The 25,602-nt window shown below is 52.5% G+C and overlaps 2 protein-coding genes across 3 annotated transcripts; both read right to left on the minus strand.

The window, feature by feature from the left end:
- Positions 1-1,015: 1,015 nt before the first annotated feature.
- On the minus strand, positions 1,016-4,853 carry MRPL28 (mitochondrial ribosomal protein L28). Its single transcript, XM_026080577.1, has 5 exons — positions 4,544-4,853; positions 4,238-4,390; positions 3,743-3,877; positions 2,974-3,060; positions 1,016-1,793 (listed from the first exon to the last, which is right to left on the minus strand). Exons 1-5 carry the CDS (start codon positions 4,829-4,831, stop codon positions 1,716-1,718), a joined length of 741 nt encoding a protein of 246 aa, XP_025936362.1. The 5' UTR covers positions 4,832-4,853; the 3' UTR covers positions 1,016-1,715.
- Positions 4,854-5,032: 179 nt separating this feature from the next.
- Positions 5,033-24,958, minus strand: TMEM8A (transmembrane protein 8A). 2 transcript variants are annotated; one of them, XM_026080575.1, is made up of 14 exons: positions 24,834-24,958; positions 24,555-24,687; positions 20,871-21,048; positions 18,987-19,194; positions 18,766-18,899; positions 18,103-18,368; positions 16,351-16,667; positions 15,493-15,586; positions 14,790-14,913; positions 13,818-13,954; positions 10,733-10,911; positions 9,858-10,004; positions 9,265-9,381; positions 5,033-8,750 (listed from the first exon to the last, which is right to left on the minus strand). In XM_026080575.1, the coding sequence occupies exons 1-14, from the start codon at positions 24,948-24,950 to the stop codon at positions 8,454-8,456; spliced, it is 2,448 nt and encodes an 815-aa protein (XP_025936360.1). In that variant the 5' UTR covers positions 24,951-24,958; the 3' UTR covers positions 5,033-8,453. The 2 variants fall into 2 exon arrangements, with proteins under 2 accessions (XP_025936360.1, XP_025936361.1); XM_026080576.1 differs by lacking the exon at positions 24,834-24,958 and having other exon boundaries at positions 24,557-24,645.
- Between the last annotated feature and the right edge of the window lie 644 nt (positions 24,959-25,602).

Here is a 25,602-nt window from a genome sequence, read left to right on the forward strand (position 1 = left end):
CAGAGCTGCATTAAAATGCATGAGCTGCGCTAGCCCTAATGATGAGCAGAGCTGTCAACAAGGAGCTTGTCCCAGCTAATTATCTCTAACAAGGGCAGAGTGTCAGGATCCCCGAGGAGCTGGGCAGCAGCTTCCCACTCAGCTCAGCTGCAGAAGAGCAAGAAGGGAACCAAATGTCATTCTGTTGGCCCAGCTAAGAATCATTAATTAGGCAAATGTGACCTTCTGTGCAAGGTTGCTCTTGGGAACCTTGACTTGCCAGAGCTTGGACACGCAGGCGGGCTGGAAACACCCCAGCTTCTGCCACCCTACTTCTCTCCTGCAGCGCTGAGCCTTCTGCGCTCACGTTCTGGGCTGCAGGCAGGGACAACACAGCCCGTCTGGCAGCCCCCAGCGTGCCACCACTGCCAGTCACACTCACCTGCTGGCTCAAATACCTCTTGCCAGGGCTCCATTCTGCTCCCACACTGGACAGCTGCAGAGAAGTCCCCTGTTCTTCATGAAATGCCACCATTTAGGCAACGTCCCCCTCTGCCACCTCCCTCCTCCCCAACACCCAGCACTGCCCTACAGCGGCTCTGTGCCTATCCAGCAATCACCTCTCTGCAGCACACCTCTCCCAAAACTTTAAGGCAGAATAAATGCTGGGAATTTCTGCTCCCCTGCGATCCCACATTTCACTGCAGATCAGACCAGCCACGTGCTGCTCTACAAGCTCAGGTTCTCTCTCATCACAGATCTTTTGGCTCAAAAAACAGGATGGTACTTTCAGCCTTACGTGCTGGAGAGGGGAAGTATGTCTCACCCCAAGACACTGTTAAGGAGAAGTCTCTTTTGGGAGCCAGCAGCAGTCCGGAGAGAGAAGGCTTATATATGGCATGTCCTGCAAGTTCTGCACTTTTCCCTGCCCCTGCAGCTGAAGGGAAAGGGAGAACAACCTGCTTTTTCTCCGCCCTGAAACCCACTGCAGGGAGAACCATGGAGCTTTACAGAGGACGCCAGAAAGATACACAGCGCTGTTCACCAGTATGTAATTTTAGTAAGTGCTCATTGAGCTCGACGGTGCCTTGCTGCCAGACAGGAGCAAAGCCTTGAACACCCATTTCAATTAAACTTTTACCAATACAAGGTTTAAAAATCACGAACTTGAAACAGAAACAGAACTGGAACCCAAGGGGTTAGCGAGCTGCGGCTGCGGCTGGGGAGCTCAGCCCCACCTGCCGGCAGGCGCCTGCTTGTGGCGCGCAGTTTGGGGCCGGGCTTTCAAGGCAGAACAATCTCTCTTCTGCAGAAGGGGGCTGGGGCCCTGAACTGGGTTACACCACCAGTCTTGCAGTCTGTGCTGTAACATATTAATGAGCAGTGAATAGCAGAGAAGAGTCTACTGGTATTCCAAATATGCATATTTCATTTTATATCAGGGATCGAGCTCTAAACAGCAGTCAACTATTTGCACAGGCAGGAAGAACCGCATTAAGTCAGTCTTATACGAACACCTTCAGAAGCCACAGGGCAGAAATTCCTTTCTCAACCAACAGGAACGGTTCCTCATTGAATTTAAGCTGCTACTGTTGGACTTTGATAACTGCAACATGCTCCTGGGAGCACATGCATCAAATGTGGCCCTTTCCACACAAGCGTGGCTCCGACAGAAGACTCACTGAGCCCCACAGCTTGATCTGCAGCAGAGAGTTGCTTTAAAGTTTTCTTTTCTTCTACTTCTTCTGAAGTGCCTCTTCTTTCAGTTGGTTGACGAGCTCTTCAGCATACACTTTAAAGAGCGGCACAGGGTCCTGGAAGAAAGCGGAGGGTAAGCTAGTTGAAAGGACTGAACCTGAGCAGCAGCAGCAAGGTATAAAGTTTAGTAGTGAATAAAGATAGCAGGGCGTCCTGGCTGCGACAACCCACACTCACACACCTGCGCTACTAAAGCATGTATCGCTCAACCAGTCTACAGCGTGACAAGGCCAGAAGCCTGGAAAGTACCAGTTACAGGGGTAGGAAGAAAGAGCACCCCAGGACCTTGTCTGTGGTCTCCGACGCCAGTGAGGCTCACAAATGTCTTCACTCGTCTCAAGGCAACAAGGGCCCTTTCCCCTGCACGCAGTCAGCCCAAGGAGCCAGCGCCGCAGCAGTGCTGACGGCCAAACTCAGAGGAAGAGGAGGCAGGTTGTTTCAGCGGCTGAACAAAGCAACGCGCTGTGCTACTCCTCCACATACAGCTGCTCATCAGCCTGTAACTTCAAAGATTATAGGAATCTGCTCGGGACTTGTATCAGTTTTACCAAGTGTTGCCTGTAGATGAGAATCAGCAACGACTCCCAGTAATCCCTTTCCATCTAAAAACGCATGCCTCCCTTCTCACGTTGCACTACGTCAGAGCTGTACTGAAGCACACAGGGAGAACATACTCCTTCAGGAAGCTGGAGCCCCACAAGGTTCAGGCGCCCAGCACCACCTCATGCAGCCGGTGCTCCCGGTCTCTCTGTTCCTGCTGCAGCTGCAACGGGAGCTAAAAGACCGAGGGGAAGCGCCACCAAGAGACCCTGCCCCGTCAGGAAGCCCTGCTGCCCCCGCAGCTGCCTGGCGTGCTCCCCCCTGCACATTATTGCTTCTCACCAACTAGTGAGCAGGGGCGAGCGGGTCGCAAACTGAACTTGCATCCCTGTGTCCCAAAACACAAAGAGTAAAACAGAAGGCAACCAAACACAAAGACGGTCATGCAACAGGGGGCAAAACGTAAGCCACCCCCACTAAAAATCCCTCCCCTATTTGGGGGATCTGGCTTTACAATGCACTTTAACCCAGCCTGTGTTTCACATGCTCAGATTCCTGAGGCAGCTCAGGAATTTTGGAACACCGCATCCGTCGATAAGGAGTGCTTGGGCAGCTTAGAAGATCAACTGGATGTGCAGCCTGATGCAGCTAACACACCATTGTGTTCACAGGACAAGCATTGCCTCAGAAACTCACCTTTTTTTCTAGAAGTCTCTGTTTTTCTATCGCTTCTTCTAAACTCAGGCCAACCCATTCAGCTTCTTCTTCTGGAATCACAAATTCCTGAGATAAAAGAAGAAACTGGTTGTTTAACCTTTCCAGGTGACTAACACGCAAATCTTCTCTAGGACCAATTCACACAAACACAGCATCAAGTAGGAAGAGGACTACAGCCAAAAGACTTAAACACTGTTTCCTTGCTCATCCCATTTTTGGTAGCCAAAGTTCCCTTTTCTCCTTTTCCTGTCGCAATGGCCTTTCTCTGCTCGTTCGTGTATGTTGCTATACCTCTCCTTTTTACAGTTCTGCGGCAGTTTCTCCGCACGACCCTGCGGGCTGCGGATGCCAGCCTTGTTTCTGTGCTTGTTCCAGCAGTTGCACAAAATTAAACAATCACATAAATGCAATCAGGCCTCCTCACTGCCGTGCACTAGAAACGCCCCCCACTATTAGGAGGGCCAGCTCTTACTAAGGCTTATTGCAGACCCTCAGTGACCTGGCTCACGCCAAAAAGAGGGGCTTTTGTCTTCCTAACTGATCAGCAGTGAAATCTGCAGCCCACAGAGAAACAAAAACCTGACAGGTAATCTTTAGGTCTTCTCCATCCATATCCTTAACCCTAAAACCAGAAGCACGAACTCTGGTTTGCATGGCAACAGGGCGAATAGGCCATACATAATCAGTCTGGACAACCAGCAAACGTCAGGGTACAGAGCGGAGCACGAACTGCAGGTCAGGTACCCACCCGATACTTATGATAAATTGCCTCTCTTCTGGCTGGGTCGTCAGGATGCAGCTTCGGATCCTTCCGCGCAAGTCGCAGCAGCATTGTTCGTTTCAAATCCATCCCCAGCTTTGAGCACATATCTGCCTTTGGGGTCTGGAGGAATAAAGTCTGATGTCGATATGCATCTCTAACAAACACCAGCTGCTAGACAGCTAAGCGCCTACTAGCGTGGAGACGACGCAGGCAATCTATTCATGCTGTATTGGCTTTAAACGGACAAGGGAAAAGATCCCCCAGACTTTTTCTGCAGCTAACTTGGTTGCGATTCTGATTTTTAATGCTAAGCTGCTTAAATCAAGAGCGTATTAAAGGCTGGAAGCTTTCGGGCTACACTAATGCCTCAGTGGCAGCAGATCAGCCAGGGTGGCGTGTTTGCTGCCTTGATGCGCCGCGTGCTGCGGAGGCCCCGCAAGGCCGGCCAGCGAGCCCCACCGCGCCCCGCCGCGCTCTTGCCTTCAGGATGTAGAAGTCGAAGCCGTAGGCCTCGTCGATGAGGTCCAGCGTCCGCATGGTGACGGTGATGGTGAGCGTCGCGTCGAGGATCTCGCTGTAGAACTGCCGGCTGAAGAGCTGCGGCTTCCACGTCTTCGGCAGCCGGGTGGAGAGCTGGGCGGGGACGGCCGGTCAGGGGCCCGGCGGCGCCGGCACTGACGCCGCCAAACCGGGCCGCCCTGGGGCCGAGGCCGGCGTCCCGGCCCGGGGGCGCCCGAGACACCGGCACCGCCGGCCCCGGCGGCGGGGAGGGGAAGGGGCGCTCACCTTGTCGTTGCGGGCGTAGCGGAAGCCGCGGATCCAGCCCTCGCCGCCCCAGAGCCCCTCGTGGGCGGCGGGCGGCAGGTACACCGGCACCGGCACGTCCTGCACGCGCTCGCGCTGCCCGGTGCGCGGGTGCCGCCGGTAGCGCACGCCCAGCGGCCGCCAGTGCACGGGCGTGGGCGGCGTGTCGTCCTGCAGCGCCGCCAGGTAGTGCGCGGGCAGCCGCGCGCAGATGCCCTCGCGCAGCCGCAGCGCGGCCCAGAGCCGCGGCGGGACCGCGTGCACCGGCATCGCCCGCCCCGCCGCCGCCCGCCGTCCCCTGCCGCCGCTGCTTCCGCTTCCGCTCCCGGCGGCCGCCGCGGCCGGAAGCCGGCCCGGAGCCGCCTCTCATTGGCTGGCGGAAACGCGCCGCAGCGACGGCGGCCGGCAGGGGCCGCGCCGAACCCGCGTTCGCCTCCCGCAACGCCGCCCCGCACACACAGAGCCAGGAGAGCACGGCCTGCATTAGCTTTTTATTTGCTTTTTCGGCCCTAACTCTATAAATATAAAATCCAACCACCCTAAGAGCACAATCTGAGCTTGCCCTTAAATACTATTACATTTATTAAATTATAAAACCGTAAGCTTTAAAATTGACTGTATAAAATAATCACAAGTATTAACAGCAAAGAAAAACAAATCAGTTTTAGGACGTTGGCATTTGCTCAGATTTTTACCTGCAGTAATTCACAAAAATCTCCCCCCCTCCCCCGCTAAAATTGTGTCATGTCCAATAGTAGCACGGGGAATTAAAAGCAGAATTTAAACAAACAGAAATAATCAAGTTATAGGGATGTATCATCCCAAAGCTTCATCTGCTTCACAGCGTTGAAAACCAGATGGGAAAAGGCCTGAAGAGTAATTATTGCTTTAGTTAGTTGATACGCAGCACCCTGGCTCAAACTGCAGCATGGCCTGGACGACAAGGTTGCGAGTGTATTACTGTCGTCCGCCAAAGGCCAAAGTGCTCGGTACAAACCCAAGGGGGAAAAGTGCCTAAAAGTGATAAAAGTTCAAGGAATCCCAGAGTGCGCCACGTCCACCCCTCCCGTGGTCCAAACCCAACCGGGGCGAGCTGCGCCGCCGGAGTCATGGCCCTCGACCAGTAGCAGCAAAACAAAACCCAGTGGAAAAAGCCACCAGGTGACAGACGTCATCTCCGTATAAAACCCCTGCCTCGGCCTTGCGAGGAACAACAGAGGCGCGAGCCGCCGCCACCCCTTCCTGGCATTGCGCCGTGCCTCACAGTGACAGATACACAAGGGAACAAGCCTTCGGCTGGGTGCGAGTGCCATTCGCTCCTCTTGCATCCGATTAAAAAAAACAAAACACAAGTGTGCAGAGGCAGCAGAGGGAGACGGAGGAGACACAGCCCTGAGTGCCTGCAGACTGTAGTTTGAGGAAAACTTCAAATTAGGCAGAGGTTGGATTAACTGCAAGACAAGGTTAAAGCGCAGAGCGGAGCACAATGCTGGACATTTTTCAAAGCTGAAAAGTAACCCCATTTCCTATAAACTAAGAGGCATCTCCTTCATTAATAGCTCTTTCCTCCCAAAAGCGATCTGCGCAGGGGCTCCACGGACAAGCTATGAGCAGCACAGGCTAGACTGTATGAGAGCAACATACAGTGCTTTGCTTAGGTGAACAGTCACTTTCCCCAAGGAAAGAGCTGTTATTTATAAGCGCTGTTATCTGCATCCAAAACACCCCCGCCGCAACCAGTGGTGCAAACCCTGGCTTTTGCTTTCATAGCCAGAAGACACACATGCAGTATTTGCCACCAATTTTCTGATCCCAAAGTAGGAGGATCTGTAGCAACGACTGGGGGCACCGTTATGCACTGAGAGTCCGGCTGAAAGCTCTAATGGAAAGATACAGCTGGAGGTAGAACATCAGCATCTCAGCTCTGGCCTGGGAAGGAGAGCTTCTTCCAGGTCTAAGCTGTCCTCCCTCGCCTACCCACCACAGTTGGAATAAACAAGCAAGGAGCAATGCATTTGAGCCCTTAACTATATAACGAGGATGGGCAAAGACTACTATCCCATGCACATTCCCTGTGCTTTGCATACAGCATCCTGTATGTCTGTGTGCCCTCCGGTAAGGCTAAGGTGAGACAGATGCCCCAAAGGAGACTAGAGCTACCTCGGGAGCCAGTGGAGATGCTCTTGGTTTGATTAGGACACTGCAATGGCCTGAGATCAGCCCCGACTCCACAGCACGTCCAGCCTCCATGCAAGGCACTCATGATCGTTTAGACACTGGTTCTTCATGGTCTATAGAGATTCCCCCTCCTTCCTGGGCCCTGCAGGGTGGTCTGCTCAGATTTCACCCACGTAAAGCATGGAGGATTAGGAAGCGCTTGGAAACAATCCTTCCCAGAAGAGAGCACAGACACAGCAACAGGCACTTGCTCTAGATCCTTCAAGTCAGTCTAACCACACAGAATTCCCCACTGCCAGGGGTAGGTGTGTCCAGCAGCCCCCTGTCACTGTTGCGTGCATCCACAGCACTCATCTCGCCACAGACCTTCGGCTGTGCCAGGCACCAGCTTCACAGTCAGCGTGGAACGAGCAGGGAGCACAGAAGGGGAGCACAGAGATCCCACTCCTGTGAGCCACAGCGGCTCGGGAGCAGGGGGTGCACAGCCTGGATGCGATGCTGTATGCAAAGCACAGGGAATATGCTGGGGTGAAGCACAGGTTTGAAGCGCACATTAACAAACCCACTGTAAGACCACGCCGTGCTCATACTATTGCAAGGTTTGTTGCGTGCCTGGAGGCCAGAGCTGCTCCAGGGCCCCACATTCCAAGTCTGCCCAGCCTGATCTCAGCCAAACTTGGGCACACAGCGAGCTGTTGCTGCCCAGAGAGGCAGGAGACGGGCAGCTTTATCCGTTTCCCTTGCAAGAGAAGTGCCACAGCACCTTACCAACCTGCTGAGTCCTGAGCGATTTTGCCACCTACATTGCTGCGGCAGAGCTGCACGTTTGCTGAACCCAGGGAAGGAAGGAAGACGATGAATACCTGAACGTCAAGAAAGGGGGCACAGGGCAGCAGCCTGGTTCCTTCCAGATGAGCTAAGAGGGCCAAAATAAAACTTAAACTAAACCCTGCACCGCTGCATATTTTGCAGCTCTGGGTCAGATGCTGCCGATGCCTCTTGCACATGCCCACACTTCCCCCCCCCCCATCCCTATCAAGTCTGATCCTGAATCCAGGCCCAAGTCCCAGCCTCGTTAATCCCCTCCAGAATCAGGACTAGGTAAGAGCAGCACCACCTGTTTCAGGAGAGGCTCCAGTCTTGCATCGGAGACGGTGATGTTTTCGGTGCATACCGAAAACAGCTCCTGCCCGTCCCCATCAGCACCAAGGGTACTCGGCAGCATTTGCCTCCAGGTCAGGTGCAGGGGAAACCTGTTCTCTTAGCAAAGCAAATTCTGAGTGCAGGACAGCAGGGGAAATCCCTGCCCCACAGCCCTCTGCTAGGAGAGCGAGGGCAGGGAAGAGCCCAATGGCCAAAGCCCTGGCTCCAGTGCAGAGCAGGCCATGCCTCAGCCTCACAGAAACAGCACGAGGGGAAGAAGGGGTGGCAAGTTCCCCCAGGGCCACGGGAGAGGTGGGGGACAGACTATTTCTTCATTTAGAACCACGAAGAGCCTGCTCTGTCCCAGCAGAAAAGCAGAGCGCTCCAACTTGTCTTCATAAGACAAGCCTACCTTCTGCATCTTTAAATCCAAGTCCAGCTACTGCGCTGTCCCAGCCAGTGAATGAGCATGTAACAGGATTGCCAAAGTGCTACGGAGGGGCAGCCCAGGCTGGTCTGGCAAAGAGCAACCCGACTAACCCTTCGTCTCTGTGACCTGGAGCCGAGCAGTTCAGGTCACAGCATACAGCTCCTCACGGTCATTCTGGCAGATCTGATAGCGGCAGGTGAGCTTCTGTGACCAGGCCCAGGGCTTCTTATGCTTGTCCCGAGGTGGGAGCAGGAAAGCAACGCTGCTGGCCACCAGCCCATGCCAAATGCTGTGGGTGTAGTAATAGTTTTCATTGGTTTCCATGAATGCATATACTGAGATGGCGATGAAAGCCAAGGTGATCCCTGGTAGGAGGTAGAAAACCCAGYGCTTCCACGAGGAGGGGTAGCAGTGTCTGCGCTTCACTCCATGGTAAACCTGCAGGTGTGAGAGGAGAGAAGGGTAATGCAGCCAGCCACAAGCTTACGCAGGGGAAATAGGCAGCGCTGCTCGACCTGGGAGCACCTGTCAAACAGCCAGTCCTTGCGGCAAGAGGGCATGCTTGCTGTCCCCAGGGAAATTCAGCCTCCCCCCTGCCTTGGGCCCATCTCTTGTGTGCAAGGCCCCATACCCAGCTATGGCACCAATGCCCAGCACAGAGGGCAGCACCGATGCCATAGTCAACAGCCAACCACTCTGGCGTGACACTCCAGCCACAGGTGCATGTTGAGTAGGAGCTGCAGCAGCTGGACTGTGCTAAGACCTGTAACCAGGGGTTTTCTCAGCTACCAGAGAGATGGAAAGCAAATTCCCTGCCCTGCCCTCCACTGGGGCATTTCAAGGAGATCAACCCGTGGATATGGATGGGCTGGCGTCTGGGGCTTGCTCTGCCACCGTTGTTCTCTGGAGGGGAACAAGGGGCAGCAGCTCCTGCTTGGCTCGCATTACTCACCCACGCTGCAATCATGATGATGAGGGCAAAGAGGCAGGGACCCATCATGTTCCACACCCCTCTGCGGTCCAGCTGCAGAGACATGGCAATGAAGAGAGTCCCCAAGATGAAAAGGACCTGTGGGTGAGACAGCACCACTAACATCAGGATCTCATAGGCTGCCAGAGCACAGCCAGCCATGCCAAAGGCTTAAGGTAGGCAGAACCTCATCTCCCAGTTGCCCAGCCCTGCCTGCATGGCTCAGAGGCAGCACCGTCAGCATGAGAATCCAGAGGACCCACAAATCTTCCCCCTCGCCCTCTTTAGGCCCACTCCCAACAAGCATGCAGGTCATGGGCCAAACTCTTGGGACAAAACAACCCTCTGGTTTAAAAATCAGGGCAGCAGTAGGTGACAAACAGTCTTTGGAAGCCAAGGAGGGCTGCCTAGGGAGCAGGGCTACCTTGGAGGCAGCACGGGAGGAGCCACTGTACAGACTGTGCTATTAAAGTGCTGCCACGAGAGGGCACAGCGTGGCCGCCTGCAGCTTGGCTGGCTCAGGCCTGCGTGGCCCTGCAGCTCTGGGTTACCTGCGGCAAAGACCCAACACTCACATATTTCAGAATCTTCTTCACCCGGGACATGCACAGGATCGTCACCCAGATGGACACCACGGAACCCAAAAAGTCACAGTACTGTAGTGTGTCATAGTCCATAATGCACAACACAGCAACGCCTGGCTGGTCACACGCATGGTAGAACTAGAGCCGGGAACAAGAGCAAAGGCTAGCATGAATCCAGCAGCACCACACAGCTTTCCAGGAAGGAGAAGCAGGAGAAGAGCTAAGCCCATGGTAGCCAGGATCCCTCCCTTCTGTCTCCAGAAAGCTCCAAACTACCACAGCACTGTGGAAAGCAGCTGGAGAGCAACCATCAACTTGTGCCCTCTCAGCAGCAGGCTGAGAGCTCCTAGGACATCATCCCTCGGCTCAGTCCTGGTCCTCTGAGGAGTCAGCAGCACCATATATGTCTAATGCGACAAGGAGCCCCTGTGTATATCCAGGGCCCCACAGAGAGCAGCTCGCCCCCATTCAGGGAGACAGGGCAGCGTGCTCCAGCCAGTGCAGCTGCCTGGGTGCGATTCAGGGTCCTAGAGAATGCTACACGCTACACGCGTTAGAGCACGGAGCAACGAAGGTGCACAGAGCTCCAACCCCATCTCAGCTCCCCAGAGTCCCAACCCCAAATGCGAGCACCCACAGCATGGGCAGGAAGAGCCCAGTGAAAATAACACTCCTGTTGAACTCTGAAGGGGCAGGACATATCCGTAGAGGTGCTCACCCAGTGATCCCAGAAGCTCCTCACGGAGCTCCAGGATGGGACCACTCCACCAAGGACCTCAGTCCAAGCAGGCAGGACTCACTTCCTGACACTCAGGGGGAGAGTGCAGTTGGTGCTGTCGGGGGAACTGACAAAAGACAATTCCTACCGTGGAGAAGAACATGGTGTAGATGTAGACAGAGGCCTCCACCAGGCAGTAGCGATAGACAGCAACCATGATTGCTGGCAGGAACATGAGGTTACTCAGCGTGAGCAGAAGGGTGGCCAGGTTCTGCGCGCTGACAGACTGGGCCTTGGTATTGTCCGTGCAGCTCCACCCACTCCAACCTGTGGAGCAGAGAGGCCTGTGTGTGTTCCATGACCTGCTTGTCCTCCCGCAGCACCCAGCAGAAGCTGGAACTCCTCAAAAGAGGCAATCACATCCTAGGACTATTCCCAGGCCTCCCTTCCCCTGCTCCAGAAGGCAGCACATTAGAACGGGGAAGGATGGACTCGCCTGCCATACTGGGAGCCCACCAAGGGCCCAGCGTTCAGGGCAGTTCACCCACAAGCATTCATCCTCCCCAATAACCCAACCAGTATTTATACAGAGCAGGCGATTTTAATAGCTTTGCTGTTTGCGCTTGCTGACTAATGAGCTCTGCTGCCACAGCCCCTCTTGCCCATCTGCTTCATCAGCCACTCACACTCCTGTTCTCAGGACACTCTTGTTACTCATTGCATGCTCTGCTGCAGAAAGTGGCTGGCCCAGATTCCTAAACCTTGGGGGAAACCCCTGCAGAGCCCAGTTTGAGATCTGGGAAAATCTCCCAGGTAATTCCCACATAGCAGGGGCCATTGAATGTACAACACGGGCCTGCCCAGGCTAGCACTTGTTTTCCATCCCCATAGTAACTCAACACACGCATGCTACTTGCTGGCAACACATCAAGTGTTTGGGACTCAGCTGCTTGGGATAATGCTCTAAGCTGGGTGCAAGATGCTGCAGGGGAAGATCCCTACAGGTCCCAGGAACCAAGGAGAGAATGATCCACAACATCGAGGAAGTCACTGGCCTCCTGTCCCACCTCTTGCTCTGAGCAGGGCTGACTGCAAAGCCAGACCAGGTTATTCTGGGCCTTGAGCAGCTGAGTTTTTGAAATCTATAAGGATGGAGGTCCCACCACCCCTCTGGATAATGTGCAAAACTGAACAACTCTCATGGGGAAAATAATTTCCTTATATTTGGCTGAAATTTTCCTTTTTGCAACCTGTGTCCATGGCCTCCTGCCTTTTCCCCATGTCTGTCTGGGAAGAGCCTGGCTCCAGAGTCCCTGTTACCCCTGTGGGCAGCACTAGGTGTGATTACGTCCTCCTCCACCTCTTCTGCAAGGTGACCAAACCCACTACCTCAGTCTCTCCTCGCAGGCCCTATGCTCCAGCCCCAACCACTGCAGAAGCCCTTTGCTGGGCTCTCCAGTTTGTCAATACTTCTCTTGTACAGGGAGGCCCCCAAAGCCCCAGACAGAGCCTCATGAGTGCTGAGTAATCACTTCCCTCAGCTTTCTGGCCATACCCTTGCCAAAGCAGCTCAGGGTGCAAGTTGACCTTCATGGCCACAGGGGCACTCTGCTGACTTGTGTCCAACCTGCTGTTGGCCACCAAGCTCCTTTTCTGCAGAGCTGCTCCCAGCTGGTCATTCCTCAGCCTGTGCTGATGCACAGTGCTGTTCTGTCCCAGATGCAGGAATTTGATGAAATTCATGAGGTTCCTGTCAGGCCCCTTCTTCAGTCTGTTGAGGTCCTGCTGAATGTCAGGCCTGCCCTCTGCCACAGCAATCAACTCCCCATCTGGTGTCATCCATGAATGTGTTGGTCATTGAAGAAGTTGAACAGTATCAACCTTAGTACTGACCCCTTGCACTTACTCACACAATGTGGATGATCCTCCCACTCTGTAGCCAATTCCAGGAGAAGAATTAGTGACTGGGAGTTCTTTAGCGCTCCTAATCCTGACAGCACCCTGCTCCTGGGGCACTTGGGGAAGTACCCGAATCTGCTTAGATCTACACAGGAGATGTTTGGAGGACTTCTCAGAAGAGTGTCACAGTCCATCAGAGTGACATCCAGGTCTGCACAGGACAGGTGGGAGTGAAAACTTCCTAGAGGGCAATGCATGAGCCTTGACAGTAGGGTCAATTCTTAGCTTGTTGACTGGGTACCAGGGACTGAGCTGAGACAGTTTTCTATAGGCACAAAGCTTTTTTTTTAATTTTTATTTTTGGTGCAGACACTCTGCATTCAACAAGCCCAGTTAAAAGTTGCATCCATCCCATTACGATGCTGCTAAAAACAACAGCCGGATGGATACCTAGCAGCTCTGTCTCTCTTCTTCCTGCTCTCTGCCAGGCAGAGCCCACAGCAGACTGCTCTCCCAGTGTATTTCTGGGTCACAAATATGGAGGCAGGGCATTTTGCTCCCAGTGATTCAGCAGAAAGCTGTCCTCAGCCTCATTCACCTTTTCCCTTGGGCTGCTCTGTGCTTCCCAGAACCTGACGCACCTCGGGGAAATCAGATGCTGTTCTCCATCTCACTACCAGCCCAGCCACAGAACTGCTGCAGACAGCAGTGACATCCTGGATTGAGACCAAAGCAGCGGAGAACCACGCTTCGCCTTGCCCTTCTGCCGAGAAGAGGTGCAAGTATCCGTCCAGACTGAGTGGAGCTATCATCTTCCCTACGCTAGTGACTCTCCCCGCACTCTTCTCATTCCACTAATATAATTAGCAGCTAACACAGACATTCCTCCTTTAGGGGCATCTCTGAATACAAGGGTTGGTTTGTGTACTGGCTCATGGCAGGAGACAAAGCACCATGGCAAAGCGCATACGGGGACTGCCAGCCCAGCTTCACCACATCCTATATGAGGATCCTATGTAATAAATGGTCCTGAAAGGCCCTTGCTCTGACACTTTCATGCAATCCTGCTGGACTCCTGACCTCTTTGGGGATGCTCAAAAGCACCTCCCAAAGTCCCAGGGGACTCAAAGCTGGATGTGAAACAATCAACGCTGCTTGCCCAAAAAGGGCTGCGAGCACCACGGGTGTGGAGGCCTCTTGGGGCAGGAGCTGCAACTCCGCGCTGTGCCTGGCAGCCATGGCAGGTCCCAGGGTTCCCTGTCTGCACTACAGCACAGAAGGACGTGGCCTCCCCTTGGAGCAAATGCCAAGGGCTCCTAGGAAAATGCACTCACCAGCTTTACAGCTGCAGCCAGCATAGAGGTAGCCATGTCTTCTCAGAAGACTGCACTGTCCATATAGCCCACAGTCATTGAAGCAGGGGGTGAGGTATGCTAAGACGGTCACTTTGGCTTCTGCGTTGTTACATTCACTGCAACAAGAGGAGGCCGTGTTGGTACCCTGGCCTGCGTGGGCAGCCTTGTGCTGAGGGAATATTCTGCTCTGGAGGGTCTGAGACTGCCTGGCCTTGCTGTGCCCTGCAGTCGAGCCACCCCTGTGTGCAAAAGCTTCCTGCCATTTTGGCACGGGGATCCTCTCACTACAGCCAGCAGTGGATCTGCTTCATCCCTCCCGAGAGGCTGGAGGCAGAGCTAAGACACAGAGTCAGCTCCCTCTCCGCTCAGCAGGCCAAACCTGTATGCAGACAGACCTCAGCTCTTCCTCAGGCCCCCAAAACAGTCTCAAGTAACCAGGACTGGTCCTCAGGCCCAGTGTTTGCAAGAGCTGTTTTACAGAGTATACTTAGCCACTTACACAGAAGCATCACCAGGAAGGCAGACTGCTGGACCACGAGCACAGCTGCCTACGTTTCAAGGACTTCTTGAAGGAGTATCAGCAGCATTTTCATTTACAGTACAGTTCTTTCCAATTTATCACCTCAAAATCCATCTGGGTAAGCGGAAGCCCATCCAGGCAAGTGACAGGCTCTGTCACCCACAGGCAGTCAGCATGAGAGATGCCAGCTCAGCACCAGAAAAGCTGCTTAAGGGCCGCAAGAAAGCAAATTGGCACTGTCACCTGCTTCCTTCCCCCAAGGCCTGGCTCTGCAGTCACAGCTTCACTGCTGCCAGGTGAGAGGACCCCATGGCACAAGGCAGGACCCCAGGGACAGGGGTTTGGTTTTGCTCATGTTAGTCAAGGGCAGCAGGACCTCAAGGTAGAGTGCTCTAAGCCAGCTCCAAGACCAAATGACACACCAGACTCACCCCTGGCCCTTTGGGCAGATGAGCTGCAGGGAAAGGAACCAGTCATTGGTCTCCGGGTAAAGAACAATCAGCATCGCTTCCGTGGAGGACGAGTTCATGCTCAGAGGGTAGCCCTGGAAAAAAGCTTCAAGAAAAGAAGGTATTGTTATATGCCAGGACAGGGGGAGAAGGACCTACAGCAATCCCAGGCTGAGACCAGCTGCAGAGGAACTGGGTACTCCTACAGCCCCTTACTCTCATCCCTGCAAGGCACTGAGGGTGACGGAGAGGATCCCTGCTCTCAGAGACCCTTGTTCTTCCTGTCAGCTCAGCTCTCAGCACCCATCTAGACAGCCAGCGAGTGCATAAAGCACATGGAATAGTCATTGTTTGCCGGTTTAGTCCTCTATTCAGCTTCTCTGCACACCAGCAAGGCCTTGACCATCTCAAACCTCCAGTCAGAAAGGCTGGAAGAGCCCCGGTTGGGAACGAGACCTTCTTTTGGTGGAGGCTGACTCCTGGTCCCAGACTAACATCTGCATGCCAGCACTCTGCACAGGTACCAGAACTAAGTGGTCAAGATCTCAGGAGGACTTGTGCCAAAATCAGCTTCACCTAGACACCCTCCCAAAGGACCTGAGTCAGTTAACAGCTTGTGAAACCTAAAAGCAAAGTCCTGATACAGCATAGCTGGGCTGGCAGTGGGTGCCAGTGGCTCTCATACCTGTGCTACAGTTCTGCGTAGTATTGAGGGACAACACTGGTGAAGCAGCACTCACACACGCTAACACAGTGGCATTGGCCAGGCTCAGAGACGTCTGCGCAAACAGAAAAGCATCCCAGGTCAAAGAGTGCCTCAACATCGCCCCCCTTGCACACCCCTCATCTCCCATGCTATCCATGCCCTACAGAAGCAGCAGGTGGCATTAAAGCCTGCAGATCAAGGTCAACCAACAACTCACCAGCTCTTTCTGGGCAAACCTGCACCCACCTCAGCCTGCACCATCACTACATTATGCACTTGCTGAAAGGCAGGGAGAGACATTCTCCCAGTGGGACTGCATGGGTAGATGTACCCCCAGCTGGGGTGTTCACACTAGCTCATTGCTTTTGCACAAGAATATGGTGGCCCTGCTCCAACCCTCAGGGAAGCACCATCTCACGTGGTAAGCTTCATTAGTCAGGATTTTAGGGAAACTGATTTCCACATGTCACTGAAGGAGTCTGAGTATCAGTGACTCAGGCAGGAATGTCCCTGGGTTTCCCTGATCGCTCTCCTCTCCTGGTGGCAAGGCTCCAGGCTCCCATGGAGGAGATGGTGAGATGGCTGCTTTCCAGTTCCTCTCCTCTGCAGCATTGCCACCACATGCCAACGAGCTATGGCATTTGAATCAGAACTGGCAAGTCGGATGTGCTAGACAGGGCTAGAAAAAGCCCAGAGTACTTCGTGACAGCAGAAAGGAAAGGGAAATAATCCCACCGGTACCTACAACCCCTGTAATTTGCTGACAAACTATCTGAGAGCAGGGACAGACACCAGCCCCACTAAGAGAAGGCAATCATATAAATAAGCCTACTGCACCTTGTTAAGCAGGAGATTCACCACAAGGGAACCTCCGCTGTCCATGCCAGTATTCAAACCGAGGAGGAGGAGGGTGGGGAAGACGGAGTACACAGGCACACTGGGACCATTCAAGAGCCTGTACCGCACAGACACAACATCCAGGTCCTCACGAACGACAGGCTGATTCTGGAGACAGAAACTCCTCTGGTCGGATGTGTTGTGTGAAGCCTCTCCTGCAGGCAGAGCTGGTCCTGCGTTACCTGGTCTGGGACCAGTTTGGCTCTGGTTAAGACTGCTGAAGTTAAGGAATGAACTGGTACTTCCTGGTTTGCAAGCTGTAAGGGGGGGAAAAAAAAAAAAAAAAAGGAGTCAGCGCAGCCAGGACTAGCACTGCTCAGAGGCAGGGTGAGCAAGAGAGACAAGATGCTCCTGCAGACTGTAGCCCTGCTGGGCCCTGGCTCATGGAGCTGTAAGGGGAAGCACCATCCCAGTTCCCAGAAACTCGCTGTGTGAGAGTCTCTTACTTGGTTAGGAAAGGGCACAACTCAATCTCATCTGGGAAAGGCCCCAGCGACTCCAGACCTTCAAGCGATAGTGCAAACTGGGGGCTATTTCAGCTGGCTCAGGCATTGCAGTATTGGCAACTACCATCTTTGCAGGCAAACTCCAGCATCAGCATCCACAGCCCAGGACACTGATAAGAGCCAGGTTGTGGAAACAACCTGGAGCTGCAGAAAAGCAACTGGGAAGCGGAAGGGGAACAAGAGAAGGGCTGTACACTGCATCATAACACATCAGCATACCCAGCAGGCAGGGGATATTCACTAGCCAGTAACAGCGTGAGGGCTCAGCACTTACGGTCCCATAACCGGAGGCTGCATAAAAGGCTCTAGCAGTTTGCCAGACCTGGGTACGCAAGGCTGAGCAGAAGAGGAGAGCTAACTTGACACCAGCTATAGGCACAAACCATAAAACCACGACCACTGAAGCCAGATGTGACACTTGGAGTTCCACTGCTGGAGCCTGTCCGGCATTCCCAGAGGCTCTAATGCCTCCGGCATTGATGTCTCCTCCCCTCTAACATCTCCACTGCTATTGCCAGGCCAGGGATGAGGCTCTGCTTGGAAGAGGATATAGCAGAACCCCTAGCAGGAGAAAACTTCTAAAAATTTACCTAGTTGGTGAGATTCCACAGGTCAGCACAATTTCACAAACGCAAGACTCCAAAAGTCAAACAGGGATCATGATCACATTATAAGAACGTGCAGAGGCGGCTACCATAGCCACAAGGACCTTGTGAGCTCCTGAGGCATATGAAATGGTGCTACCCCCTCACTACAGCCCGAGACATAACCCCAAGTAAACCTCTGAGAGATGGTTTCTAGTCTGCAGCCCACTTACTGACAAGTCAATCAATAGTCAACATATCAATAGTGTCTGGCACTTCTACCCAAAACTATTCTCCTCATCAAATTTTAAGCCAGCCACTGCTACCCAAACAGCCTTTGGAAAATATCAGTGGTTCAGAGACCCTGAACTTTTTAGGGAATTTCCAAAACAGGCAGCTCCAGGGACTATCCCTCTTCAGTGAACATTGGAAGTTAAACATTTGATCCCAAAGCAACAACTAGAACCCAGTCCTGAAGGTTATGCCCAGACAACCAGCATGCTGGGGAATGCAAGTCACTGGTGAGAGGCACCCAAAGGCCCAAGAGAGGCACAAAGTTCCCCACAGTCCTTCCCATGGGGCTGCAGAAAGTGGAAACCCACCTGTGAAAGAAGCCACCATCTCCACAGACACATCAGCGTTGGCAGTGCCAAGATTCTCCACCGTGATCTGCAGCCACTTCTCCCAGGGGGGTGAATCCAGGCCCAGGCTGCAGTTCACATTCCCTGTGCAGGTGAGGATCCTCTGGAAAGACTGTGGCAGTGTGATTGAGCCCAGCACTACCCGCACAGTGCATGCTTTCTGCTCACTTGTCATGCAGTTCCGCAGCTCAAACCACATCCTGGTGGTGTACTTGGGAACAAAGACCCTGCAGGAGAAGGAACCAGCAACTTGCACAGCTCATGCTCTGAACACAAGCCAGCCACGACCCACCACAGAGCCCCAGGGGTTTTGCAGCAAGAACTAGATCGCCCTGGTTCGTGTTGTCAAAATCCTGCCCAAGGGTAGTGTCTCTAAGAACAAATACATTCCTGCCGTTAAACCTCTAAGACTACCTGGAAGGAGTCAGAGCAGCACCCTCTCACGTGTTCCCATACAAACCCTATCCCTCTACTGCAAGGAGAGTGTTAAAGAGGTTCAGAGACCTGAGCTCCAGAGCACAGTGCAGCCTCTAGCAGAAACAGTGGCTTACCCTAAAGAGCACCAGCAGGAAATCTGACCCCCACCTCTGGCCCCAAGCCTTTCCAGCCGCTGCTCTCACTCACTTGACATGCAGTGGTTTAGTAGGTGAGACGACGGTTTGTGGCATGGCAACACCAGGCTCCAGAACAGGCATATCAATGAGTCTAAGCACAAACATATCTGGCTGAAACATATAGGTGCATGGGGTGGAGAAACCCTGCAAGAGGGGAGAACAGAGCGGTCAGGTATGACGAGACAACACCGGACAGAGTACGCTGACCGAGACCCACACCATGGCCCTCACCTTCACTTCAATTCTGCCAGCAGCCTCGGGGAGATGCGCAGCTATGAACCAGTCTCCTGCAGCAGGAGTGGTAATGTTCACAAAGGTGTTGTTCTGCACAGCACTGCTCAGAGTCATGCTTATGTTATAGGAAGGACGGACGGTTGCATTGGCAGGAAAACGAGTGCCCAGTGGATTAATGACAGGTGGGGCTCCATAGCGAAAGTGCCTGCAGAGAAACCAGGATGCAAATAAATCAAGGGATGCAGATACCTCCTGCAAAATAAACTGGGATACAAATCCATCAGCGGGCAGCCAGGCTGGTCTGAGATCAGAAAGGGAGCAGGTTGGGAACAACCCACATTTTCAAGTGGAGCACAGACCATCATTTTCATCTGAGAGCTGAGAGAACGGGCTGGTATTAGCTTTTCTTGGATTTATGTGGAGATTGGTTTAACTTGCCTGCTTATTAAGATAAGGATTTACATGGTTCCATCAATCCTGAAAGCAAACTTCTACAGTGCTTACTAAGGTTAAGCTCCAGTCGCAAGACTTTTTTTTTTTTCTCTTCTTTAAACCATCAGCAAATTCCCCATATAGCCAGCTAGGCTAAATCGTCAATTAAGAGCTTTCTTTTTATAGCTAAGATCTGCATCTTTCCCATTTCCTCCCTTAAGGAGGGCAGAGAGTCTAAAAAGACACTTACCATGTGACTGACTTTAGTACATGGGTACTTCTGCTTTCAAGATAAGCAGCCCGAAGTTTGAAATACTAGAAAAGCAGTCAGCTAAGTAATACAGGGGATATTTATTTGGGCAGCCAATGTGGCATGTAATTTCTTCCATTTCCAGACTACCAGAGTACTGCAACAGAACAAGGGACATAACAGGTCCAGCAAGCAAACATTACAGGCGATGTGTTAATAACCCACCTGAACTTAGCTGGACTGATCTTCACAATATTTTCTTAAGTTATCATTTAGCTCTTGCCTCATCCCTCACATCTCCAAACTATTGGCAATGCTTTTGGGAAGCAGAAGATAGAAAGATCATCTGTTCCAGGCTGATATGGAGCAGTAAAGAGCATAGGTCTGTATCCAGGAAAGACCAGCTGAAGCACAAGCCAACCAGCAAAGTTCAGCTGCTCTCAGGACCCCTGTGTAGCAGGTCCCAGACCCATAAGGTCTCCAAAAGATCGAAGTATTTCCAAGGAAATGACCTTCCCAGGAAACCTGGAACCCTCACAAGATACAGCTCAAAGTCTCACTCTGCACATCAGCATTCACCCTCCCACCCTTGTAAGTTCTTGGTCTCAAACCCTCCAACAACTCAAGTACTGCTTTGGGCAACATTTGATTCACTGGCATTGAATTTGCCACCTTCTAATGTTCTTGTGTCACTAGGACTCAGCATTTCTTTCTTATCTCTGCTCTGCACACAGCTCACACTCCTCAAAGGAATGCTCCCAGTCTCTTCAGCAACTCTGCACAGGGAAGTTTATCCCTGTCTCCAGTCAGTCTGGGTCCTCTCAAGCCCTTTGCCATTCCGCCACATCCTTTGGCACCATGCACAGGATCCTATCAGAGACAGGAAGGGCCAAAACCACCTTTGCTCAGGACCAGCAACACTAGCCTCATTGTGAAGCTCTCTGCAGCGTTTCTAAGGCATCTCTTAAACATCACATCTGATCAATATCCCCCAGACCCAACAGTAACATGAACATGAAATGCTCCTACTTGTTTAAACCCAGGGATCTAATGCTAGTACAACACTAAAACTATGCCTACTGCAACTGGGGAGCAGACACACAGCCTCCTCCAAAGAAATGTCTGCAACGGTGAGCAACAAAGGACCAGAGAAGGACAGGAAAGGCCACATGTGCAAGCAAAGGCAGAGATATACGTACACTGTGACCTCCATGCTGGTACACTCAGGTCCTTTTCCCCTGGATGCTTGCAGGAGCCAGCGAAGCAGCACAGTGTCTTCTGGCACGTGGAAGTGGAAGAGCTTGGCATTCCCATACCAGCTGTAGAAGGACAGCTTCTGTGCGCTCTGAGAGAAGTACTCAGAGACATACAGCGAGTCTGAAAAGCAGAGAGCACAGCCATTGCTGGGGTGACTGCAGGGGGCAGGTCACAGGGCTAAATCCACCTACAGAAGCACACAGAAGTTTTAAGGCACTGGAGAGGAGCCCTTTTGTGTCTTTGATTTCTCGTCCCAATCCCACTAAATAGTTGTGATTGTCTGTGTTTCTCCTGAGCAACAAGTTAGGACAGAGTAGCCAGAACTGCCCATATCCCTACTGCCAAACTGTCACTTGGAGCCAGAGAGCATGAAAAAATGCCCTAGCCACACTCTGTGAGATGTGCTCTGAAGATGACAGATCACCCCTGAGAGACTGAGAAGGAGAAAAATACCAGGAGGAAAAGTTGATGGCACAAGAAAACATGGTGGAGAAAGCAGCAGCACAGTCCCAGAACCTGGGGCTAGCAGTGCATGGCAGATGGCTGGGGTGGGACGAGGAGGGTGCACAGGCCTTTGGGCTCCTCATGGGGAATTCACCAGCAGTTTATGGTGTTGATAGACAAGTGTGTCCTGTTCCCTTTCTGCTGGGGGCATGGGCTGATGTTATCACTCTTATATGGCTCGGGACACATGTATGGCACAACATGCTGTCTTCCTGTGACACGCAAGATGATAAAAATCCACATGCTGCAAACCTAACTTAGCTTTCAGGTACACCTTCCAAAGTCTGGAGATTTTCCTACGTGGAAGGAAGGCCATTTGAATGGTGACAACAGGCCTAGACTAGGCTGCAAGCTCATGCAAGAAGACAACAGTCATTCAAAGAAAGTGCCATCAGGACTAACTAGACCCTCCATCCATCCCTGTCCCCAGCTGTACCTACAGATCACCCCCAGCCTGCAGGTAATTTCACTTGAAAAATTATAGTAGTGTCATTTGGTGTCATCAAGAAACCAACCAGACTACAACCAGGGAGAGAAAAGAAACATCATGCCAGGCTTAGGAAGGGGGCAAAATTGCACTAAGTTAAGTGAGACAGTGGAGCCTAAGCCATTCTGCCCACCAGAAGATATAGCTCCTAACACTCAGCAAGGGTAATGAAAGAATACGTCTTCACATCTCTACCCAGTCCTCCCAGATGCTCCTTTCTACTCTACAATTCTCCTCAACGGGGAGAAAGTCTGGTAGCTTTTCTGGTAGCTTATTTTGATCTGCCAGCACTGTTTAACTTCCCTTCATCTGATGCTGCTCAGGGTTGTGTGGGAACACACAGGACCCAATTGAGTTTGAGTAGGGTGCCAGAGCAGGGGGGAAAACAGTTCTCGGGCAAGACCAGAGCGTGTGCCTTGGGAGGTACTATGGTGCCAAGAGGAAGCTAATCCTAGCAAGAGCTATGATTCATGCCCCAAAGCAGGGAGCATGCTGGCCTGCACCCAGGGCACTGCAAAGACACAGGAAGGGTAATAATGGGTTTAATTTCTTGGCAAATGACCAAGCTAAAGCCTCCAGGCGCATTGCAAACCCAACAAAGAAAGAAGGAAACAGGCAAGCAAGAAATACCAGCCACACAGTCTTCTCTGCTGCCAACATACAAGGCAATAGGAGAATTCACTCTTCGAGGAAAAGCACGTGCTTGCAGAACGCCAGAGCCCCCTCGCTGCATGCTGCTTCAGCCCCACATCCGTGGGGTCCAGCAGACACAGCAGCACTTAGAGCTACAGGAGGTCACACAGGAAGGCTGAACCCCCAATACGAGACAGCAAGAAGTCTACTTACAGGGCAAAGTACAGCATATGGGCAGAGTCCTTACACAGTGACAACAGCAGTCCAGCTGTGGTCCCCAAGTCTATCCACACCAGCAAAGAGCAGATACTACAACAGGGGCGTTTCAAGCAAACACTCTTTGGCCATAATGCCGGTACAGTGTGGGGGATATCACAGCCAAGAGTGGAGACGGGAATCAGCTGCAATCCCCTGTAACCACAGTCATCTTTCAAGCATATGGAAGGGAGCAGTCTTTAACCAGCACCTTCTATACACTCAGCTGTGCTCTGCATGCACACTGCACGCGTGTTCACTTCCAGAAACCCACAGGCACAAGAGAAGGGCAGATACAGACACAAAGACTGATTAGAGCTGGGAAAGCACTGGCATCACTCGATAGAATAGGTTGTATCAGACAACCTGAGCCAGTGCCTGCCTGTGACACAACCTGCTCTGCTCCCACCAGCTCTCAGGCTCTGCACAGCCAGTATGCAGAGTTAGCACCCATCCAGAAGGCCTCTACCCTCAAAGGGTCAGGCTGAAACACCAGAGGAAGCTGAAGAAGTATTTCTTTCTGGGAAGAAGAGGGCAGACAGGCTGCAAAATTAAAGCCAAATAATCAGGAGTGCTGATCACTTCTGATGAGCATGATAAACCATAGCCTGTAGCAGCTGACCAGATTAGCACAACAGCTGTGGTTATACCAACAAAATACCAGCGTGGACAAAGTCCAGTCACAAACAGCTTGACTTGGAGATGATCTGTCAAGCCCCTGCTCATAGGCTTTGCTATGCTGGGCACTTCAGACCTGCATCCAGAGAATAGGGAAGTTCACTCCCAGAGCACCCTCAGCCTGGGTTGGCAAGGAGATACTACAGGCAAACAAAACTGCACATCAGTAGAGAAGAGCCAGAAAGACAGGTCACTGGAAGAGAGGCATGTGTTCCTGCAGCCTATTTGCATTGAGGGAGTGTTTGATACTATTTGCTGTACTCTGTATGTGTCTCAGTCTCTACCCTGTTCAGTATGCTCAAGGACGGCACCACTTGGAAAGTCACACTTGACTGTCTGACGATGTTAAATAAGCCTTCAAAACTGAAAAATGGAGTGGTGAGATCTCGGTGGGAAAAAACGGAAACAATACCCATTGACATTTAACAATATTTTCCTCCTGAGAGCAAGCAAGTTCCAAATGTATTGTCCAAAAAACTGAAGCGTTTTTAAGAAAACAAACAGACCAGGGTAGAATCATAGATGCACAGAGGAGACACATTCTTTGAATTTCAGAATAAAGAACCACCTACAATAGTTTGGATTCATTCATCCAAAAATTATCTCATGCTAGTTTTAGAAATGCTAGCTTGATCACTGGTTTCAGGGCTTCCCATAAAATGGATGAGGCCCCCATTTAAAAGCAGATTCAGATCTCTCTGGAGTTTCAGAATTAAGTGGGAGAGCCAGCACTTCCAGACCCAGCAGGCTCAACCTTGTGCAGAGATTAGGTCAAGAGGCAGCTTTACAGGAATTTACAGAGTGTATGAAAACTCCTGTGACAAGCTACATGGACGGTGATCAGTTTGACTCAAGACAAGACACAGCTATGTGGCAGGTTGTTTGGCCATTTATAATAGAACAGAAGCCACATTCCTTTAGTCTGTGTCAAAACCTGAGCTTTAAAAGTCCCAGAAATGGGACCACTCACTCTTCTGGAGAGGAGCTGACCTTCACCAGCTCTCAGATTTAATCCTAACGTGGCATTCCCCTAGCCTGCAGAACAGTGCCAAGAGAAACCAAACAACACACCTCAGATACAGGGTAGTTTTCCTCAGGGCTGGGAACCCAGCTAGCAGGATGCCAGAGGAGGGTGGGCCTCGGGCAAAAGGACATCTCACACTGGCTCCATCAGCCACCTGCAGCGGTCTACGTTGCTGGAGCTGTTTTGCAGACAATGAGGAAGTGCAGCATGATAACCGTGATCAACAGGCAAAGGACAACCACAGTCAGCATAAGCGTACGTCTGCAAGAGGGTGAAGCAAGGGTACAACCCCACCTCCCCAAGCTTCCTCAACACCGCACTCACCCGCAGAGTCTCACAAGGGTGAGGCACGTCCCCCTGGACAGGTCCCCAGCACAGCTTCTGCCACGTCGCCAGCAGAGCTCTGGGCACACCACAGCCAACAGCGGCCCACCACTCCATTAAAACAGACAAACCCTCTCCCGGCCCACTTGGGGGTCTGCTCCTGCCCAACCATCTTGACATACTCAAAGTATCCTACAAACAAAAAACAACAACAACAACCCCAAAGAGGGCAGAAGTTCTGCCTGGCTTCAGGCCCTGATCTCGCTGGGAGAAAGAACCATGTCTCTCCTTCATAGCTCCACAGCACCTAAAACAGCTGGACGGAAGCACTGCCCTGCCCCACTGGGGAAGATGTTTAATTTACAGAGCCCCTATGCACCAGATTACTCCAGGGGTCATCAAGATCATCAGCTCAAAGCAGTCGCTAGTACCGAGCTGAGAGTTTTAAAGCAGCTCTCAGGCCCGTGCTTCGGGCAGAAGCTTCCGCTCCCTCCACAGTAACGTTTGGCTGATTTTCCACAGAGGTTTTTGTCCTCCCGGGGAAGCTGGGAGTCCTGGGGACAGGACCCCCTGGTTTCCAGGGGCCCCATCCTCGTCTGGCTCCTTCCTTTGGAAGCGCCCCCTTACCGGCCCCGTCCCTCTCGGGGTCCCGGCGCCCTGCCAGCCCCCAGCGCCGCCGGAGGCTCCCCGCCGCGGCGGGGCACCGGGCCGCCTCCACGTGCCCCTTCCCCTGCGGCGCCCCCGACGAGGCTCGCGGCGCCGCGCCCGT

Source organism: Apteryx rowi, unplaced genomic scaffold (genome assembly GCF_003343035.1).
Source record: "Apteryx rowi isolate R43461 unplaced genomic scaffold, aptRow1 scaffold_527, whole genome shotgun sequence".
In the NCBI taxonomy this organism is placed as follows: Eukaryota; Metazoa; Chordata; class Aves; order Apterygiformes; family Apterygidae; genus Apteryx; species Apteryx rowi.